At 32.5% G+C, this 7319-nt stretch overlaps 1 protein-coding gene and 1 pseudogene across 1 annotated transcript; both read left to right on the top strand.

Moving 5' to 3' along the window:
- The first annotated feature begins 1324 nt into the window (after positions 1–1324).
- LOC143591216 (uncharacterized) lies at positions 1325–2383 on the top strand (annotated as a pseudogene).
- A 408-nt stretch (positions 2384–2791) lies between these two features.
- Positions 2792–3304, top strand: LOC143591215 (uncharacterized). Its single transcript, XM_077071488.1, has 2 exons — positions 2792–3166; positions 3236–3304. Exons 1-2 carry the CDS (start codon positions 2792–2794, stop codon positions 3302–3304), a joined length of 444 nt encoding a protein of 147 aa, XP_076927603.1.
- The last annotated feature ends 4015 nt before the right edge of the window (positions 3305–7319 follow it).

Below are 7319 nucleotides of genomic sequence, written 5' to 3'. Positions count from 1 at the left end.
TAAAATCGAAATTTGTTATATTGAGTTCTTGACCTTATAATCAATATTAAGTTTCTAACATAGCTAAATCATTTAACCCAAAACTTTGAGCCCAAACCAAAGACTTCATCAATAGCAAATAGCAAACTGATTGTGGTTCATTTCATCTAGAGATCAATTCTGACTCAGTGGGTCAAACAGAAAGTATCACTATGTGATATCTTACAATTTATGCCCAACACATAGTCTGTTGTTTACTTATACATAGAAAATGTGATTAAGAAATGAATTATTGAAGTTAGGGGTGTTCGCGGTTCGGTGCAAAACCATGAAACTACCCAAACAGTTCATTGGTTTGGTTTCATGGTTGTTTTTTTCTTAAAATTCGGTTCGATTCGGTACCTGTTTTTCGGTATAGTACCGATTTGGTACCGAATTTAATTGAGAAAAGATATGTGTTCATTTATATAAATCTAGTAACGAGTTCGTTTTTGTGGGTACCGTATTGGGTTTGGGACCCAACTAAACCTGTTTCCCTGACAAAAGTAACAAATTCAAACTTTGGCCCGTTTGACAATAATGAGTGTTAAGCCTGATATGAAAAGGTGGCACCAAAAATAAACACAGATATGAAAATAAACATACATTCCATTTCAATATAAAAGTGGCAAGTTGTTAACCTGAAAAAAAAAATGATCCAACACAATACTACACATATTCCTTTTTACCTACTTCTTAATTTAGAGTTTTTAAGAAATCCGAAAATCTAGTTAGTCTGGGAAGGTCAAATGGGCCTGGTTGGAATTTTTGTGCTCATATCAACACGGGAAGGTCAAACGGACCCGTTTGTTAATACAAATTAGTTGAGTTAAATTGTGGACATATTGGTCAAACGGGCATGATAGGAATTTTTGTGCTCATATCAACACGGGAAGGTCAAACGGGCCCGTTTGTTAGTACAAATTAGTTGAGTTAAATTGTGGACATATTGGTTAAACGGGCCTGGTAGGAATTTTTGTGCTCATATCAACACTGGAAAGTCAAACGGGCCCGTTTGTTAGTACAAATTAGTTGATTTAAATTGTGGACATATTGGTCAAACGGGCCTGGTAGGAATTTTTGTGCTCATATCAACACGGGAAAGTCAAATGGGCCCGTTTGTTAGTACAAATTAGTTGAGTTAAATTGTGGACATATTGTGTTTAAACATGCTTAATATTTGCCACATCTGTTTGTAGATGATTTTAATTATTTTTTATATTTTTAAATTGTGTATATATGTATGCATGGTTACTAGACGGATTCCAAAAAAGAGAAAGGGAAAAGAGAAATTTGGACAAAACAAATGGTATCAAAGTTATGTCTGTTCTTAAACAAATATATAACGAAGCATGGTCGAACTTCCTCATTCAAATGGGTTTCTCTTCAGCCAGAGTTTGAAAAGATTATAAATCATAATTCGTCAGTGACAAAGCTATGAAGAACAAATATGACCATATGAGAAAAGAATACAACCTTTGGAAGTCACTTAAGAACGAAGAGACTGGTGTAGGCTGGAATGAAAGTACCAAGCAACTTAGTTGTTCTGATGAATGGTGGAAAAGAAAAATTCATGTGACAAAAATATAACTCATTTAAATTTAAATACCGGTCACAATGATAACTAACGATTTACCGTTTAATTATGTAGGAATACTCGAAAGTTCTAGCAATTCAAAATAATCAACCATCTATACAACTACAAGAAGAGTGGGATCAGTTATTTGGAGATGCAGTTGCTAGTGGGGAAAATTGCGTGGCGCCATCTATGGATCCAACGACATTCAGTGAGGTGCATGCTGAGAACCTTGAGGATGACAATGTTGAAGAAGGTGATAATGGAGATGCTTTTCAAGTACACAATGATACACCTTCTAATCTAGAAAACTTGGAAACTCCAAAAAATACTTTCTTCGTTGACTTTTTGAATGAAGTACGTCAACCTGATGCATCAACATCAACTGCCACTGAGGTTGCAAAAAAATTTGAGAAGCCTACTATAGTAAACACTAAGCCTAAACCAGTTAAGATGAAACGTAAAGGGAGAGACTCATTGGGGGTTTCAATGCTTAAAGACCATTTAACTCAAAGTAATATGAATCAACAGCGTGCTCTAGAAATATTAGAATTAGATTCTTCCAAACTCAGTGAAAGTAGTAACTTTAGTATTGAAGCTGTTATAGGTGTGCTTAACAAGATGGTAGATGCAGGATTAGTGAGAGAAGATAAGGAGTTGTGGTTCTTTGTAATGGATTTATTTGAAGATCCCGTGAAAAGAGAAATGTTTATAAATGTGCGACATGATCATAGTAGGTTAGCGTGGCTGCAACGAAAGCAAAGGCTCACCGACCAAAGTTTTCTTTGAGGATATGTTACAAAGACATTATTGTCTCTATTTGTTTGAACTTTATTTCTTTTGGATTGATTTATTGTTTTTTACCTTGATGTTTTAGTGGCATGAATATATAGGAAGCTATTTAATATCTTTTTATTTTAATTTTTTTTTATTTGAGAATATTATTTACATCTTTATATGTTAAGCTATATATGTGTTTATGTTTTAGCTAGTAATGTGTTTATATGTTAAACTGATATTGTATTTATTACCAGGGTTATTATGAATAATGAAACAAGCAAGAAGAAGCACAAACTGCATTGTTATAAATTTTTGTTAGATTCAACTTATATAAGTGATCTAGTTGCTGCATACTATTATAAGCATATATACAAGGAACCATGCATGACATCATCACAAACGGGGCAGGCTTGGATAATGGAAGTTTTAAATGGAAATCCTATACGATGTGTAAATGCATTCCGAATGCATCCAAACGTGTTTATGAAATTATGTAGAGAGCTTGAATCAAACTATGGATTGCAGTCGAGTGATCGAATGTCAACTTGTGAGAAGGTGGGGATATTTTTGTATACATTGGCATTGGGATTATCTAACAGGGATGTTGGGGAGCGTTTTCAACATTCTCGGGAGACTATTAGTAGAGCATTTCATGAAGTTCTAGAGGCAATAGCCGGTAGAGATAAAGGTTTTCAAGGTCTAGCACGCGACATTATAAGACCAAAAGATCCAACTTTTGACTTTATACCACCTCAAATCTTGAACAACAAAAGATACATGTTGTATTTCAAGGTATTGAATTGATTAATGTCATTCATGCTTGTTTATTTTGTTACTTAACTAATTTCAAATTATATGTAGGATTGTATCGGATGTATTGACGGTACACACATAGGGGCTTGCATCCCAGAGAGTCAACAGCTACCTTAGATTGGTAGAAAATGGGTACCAACTTTCAACGTAATGGTAACATGTGATTTTGATATGTGTTTCACATTTGTATCGATCGGATGGGAGGGTTCAGCACATGACACACGTGTTTTCATTAACGCAGCCCAGGATAGTAAATTCAACTTCCCACACCCACCTGAAGGTAATATTTAAAATTGTTTAAACATATATATGGAATTGTTTCAAGTTATTTGTAATAAATCCCAACGTCTTTTGTTATTCAACTCCTTTATTAGGCAGATATTATTTGGTTGATAAAGGATATCCAGGCAGAAAAGGATACCTTGTTCCATATTCCAAGACAAGATACCATCAATCTCAATTTCAAATAGTGCCCCCGAATAATATGCAAGAAGCTTTCAACCGTTCATATTCATCTTCACGAAGTTATATTGAGAGGTCATTTGGAATTTTGAAGAAACGATTTAAGATACTTGGTACAAAGCCCAAGTAAGCGTTCAAACAAAAATTGATGTTATCATGGGTACATTTGCATTGCATAACTATATACGTAATTCTCAAGAAGATATCATGTTTACTACAATGGAGCAACATCCAAACTACATACCATGAGATGAACTTCATGATTTTAGTAACCATGACATTTCGTGATATCATGTTTACTAACATCATGGTTACTAACTTCATGAAGTTCATCTCGTGGTATGTAGTTTGGATGTTGCTCCATTGTAGTAAACATGATATCTTCTTGAGAATTACGTATATAGTTATGCAATGCAAATGCAGCCATGATAACATCAGTTTGTGTTTGAACGTTATACTTGGGCATTGTACCAAGTATCTTAAATCGTTCTTCAAATTCCAAATGACCTCTCAATATAACTTCGTGAAGATGAATGTGAACGGTTGAAAGCTTCTTGCAAATTATTCGGGGGCACTCTTTGAAATTGAGATTGATGGTATCTTGTCTTGGAATATGGAACAAGGTATCCTTTTCTGCTTGGATATCCTTTATCAACAAAATAATATATGCCTGGTAAAGGAGTTGAATAACAAAAGATGTTGGGATTTATTAAAAATAACATGAAACAGTTCCATATATATGTTTAAACAATTTTAAATATTACCTTCAGGTGGGTGTGGGAAGCTGAATTTACTATCATGGGTCGCGTTAATGAAAACACGTGTGTCATGTGCTGAACCCTCCCATCCGATCGATACGAATGCGAAACACATATCAAAATCACCATTACGTTGAAAGTTGGTACCTCTTTTTTACCAATATAAGGTAGTTGTTGACTCTCTGGGATATAGGCCCCTATGTGTGTACCGTCAATACATTTGATACAATCCTAAATATAATTTGAAATTAGTCGAGTAACAAAATAAACAAGCATGAATGGCATTAATCAATTCAATACCTTGAATACATTTTATTAAAAGCATCAGCTACTCTACCAAATACCTAAATATATCTAAAAAGCTCCAGCTAACAGCTACAGCTAACAGCTAACAACTTCCAGCCACCAGCTACCAGCTAGTTTTGCCAAACATACCCATAATATGATATAATATGATGATATGTGGCTACTTGTTAAATGGATTTATACATTAACTAATTGCTGCATATTGATTGAGTGGTTGATAGTTATCCGCTGGACTGAACATGAAACTTATACGGATGCTAATGAATTGGACTTATACGCTGATAGGTGCTGCTAATGTCTATAAATAGGGTGTGAGTTAGTTAGTTAGTTAAGCTTTTGGATCATTTATTTTCATTGGTGTACATGTACATCCATTAAGTCTCGTAAGCGTTAACTTTCATATCTTTTGTAATCATGTGATCGATTAATAAACTTTGTGCTTAAACGAGATATTATCGTGTTTTTTCATCTTGTATCGATTTCCGCTCGATACATTAAAGGGTTGAATCAGTTTCGTTTACATCGTAACGTGATTTCAATCCGTCTCACAAACTTTTAATATATATATATAGGGGATGGTTCGGGAGAGAAGTCATCTTAATGCGAGAAATGCGAGAAGTGATTTATAACCATTGATGAAGATTGATCTATGGACTAGATTGATTATGGCATTATTGTAATTAAATGGTTCATGTTTTTAATGTCTTTCGATAAAGAAGGGCAATGTTGTAATTTAGTCATCACAATTTCTCATTTAATATAATAATCATTTAATTCCCTGGTTTTAATTTCCTAAATTAATATACCACAACTCAATTTTTTTTTCTTATTTGTATGTGTGATATGATTTTTTCTATATTTATTAAATTGTTTTTTTAATGTGTAAACATCCGTCTATAAGATAAAAAAAATGGGAATAACTAAAACTATTGCCAAATATGAAGTGTTATTGTAGATTTTTATTATTTTCCTTGCTTAAGTTGTCAGCTTCAAACTAATAAAGCATTGTTGATGAATGTCTATTGGTAAGTATATTCTCATCCAAAATTTTGTGTTTCTTATTTGAAAAAATTGCTAAATCCATTTTGTTAGTAACGAAAAGTGGAATAATTGCACATAACATCTCACTTTCAAAATTTACAAATGATGCTTCAAATCCAATAGACGTTGATACACGATGTGTGTAGGTAAGAAGTATGGATCGTTGTATATTATATCATAATGATACTTTATTTTTATTCTTTTTAAATATAGGTTAGAAGCATGATTCGTGAAGTTTTATATGCCAAGTGTTGGTGGCATTACGAGTTGTGTAGGAGGTATATATAAAAGTGTAGGTTAATATGATTATTTGTCTAGGTAAACATGATAGAATGTTTTAGAATAAGTTATGTGTAGGTTAATATGATCATCTATGTAGGTTATGTGCATATTATGTGTAGGTCAAGATGATTATGTGCAGGTTAATATGATTATCTGTTATTTGCATGTTAATATGTTATGTGTAGTTTGATAACTTAATATGATTATTTGTGTAGGTAATAGGATGGGTTGTTTTAGCAATGGATAGGTGAATCTAACATGGTAGGATATTTTAGAGATTAAAAAAAATAAGAATCCGATTATAAACTTTTGATTTTTATTGTAATAAAAAATACTGAATTAACCAAATTAGCTCGGATTTCTTATAGATGGAAAAGGAGTAAGAAACTTATGAGTCAAATATATATATATATATATATATATATATATATATATATATATACTTGATACATGGAATTTAAATTATTATTTTATTTTATAATGTAGTATTGTAGTTACCAAAAAAGTCTTGAAAGTCTAGTAGATATAATAAAATTTTATTATGAATTCAAATACTAATTTTAAAACGAAATTTTGTAGATAAAATGTCCACATGCAACAAATATGCCCATGCACAAACAACACATACGTCCACTATCCATCAATCTATATGTGAAATTTTGTAGCCGTGTAAGTTAACAAAATCAGCCCGTATATTAATCAACACGTATACGTCCATTCATGCATGAGTTGTCACCAACTTATACGTGCACAGTAGCAGCAAGAAACAACAACCACGTATACGTTCATTACAAAACCCGTTTGCGAATCCAACTATTAAATCAACCACAAGACGAAAGCTAAAGACGTTCTCGTGTATCAACATATATATTGCTATGTTGACATTGTATGCTTTTGGTTTATTTGGTTTATGTAGAATGGTTGTTTTGATGTTTATGTTAATGGTTGTTTTGATGTTTAATTACCAAAAATATGTTTATTTTTAATGGTTGTTTCGATGTTAAATGACTTTTTAATTTAAATTTTAGCTTATTTTAAAATTTTTTGTTTCATTTTAGCAGTATGTAGACGTTAAAAAACAAACAGTCTTCTTCTTGCAGACTGCAAATGTTTGGTCCACCTCTTCTTCTATAGATATCTCATATCTGCAGATGTGGTCCACAACCTGCAAACATTTTACCTCTGAAAAAACAAACAACACCTATAATGTCTTCTACATTTAGTAATATTGTGATGCGAACACCTATATCTAATATTACTAATGGTATATTCCTCTAAACTCT

Source organism: Bidens hawaiensis, unplaced genomic scaffold (genome assembly GCF_021521415.1).
Source record: "Bidens hawaiensis isolate Kalapana, Puna unplaced genomic scaffold, B.hawaiensis_p1.1 tig00039461_1, whole genome shotgun sequence".
NCBI classification, from domain to species: Eukaryota; Viridiplantae; Streptophyta; class Magnoliopsida; order Asterales; family Asteraceae; genus Bidens; species Bidens hawaiensis.
This window is presented reverse-complemented; position numbering and strand designations above follow the sequence as displayed.

What these genes read in the sequence shown, in the direction of transcription:
- LOC143591215 (XM_077071488.1), top strand. Translation starts at nt 2,792, where the DNA reads ATGGAAGTTTTAAATGGAAATCCTATACGATGTGTAAATGCATTCCGA. An exon ending in GATACATGTTGTATTTCAAG is followed by an intron (nt 3,167 to 3,235) that starts GTATTGAATTGA and finishes AATTATATGTAG; the next exon opens with GATTGTATCGGATGTATTGA.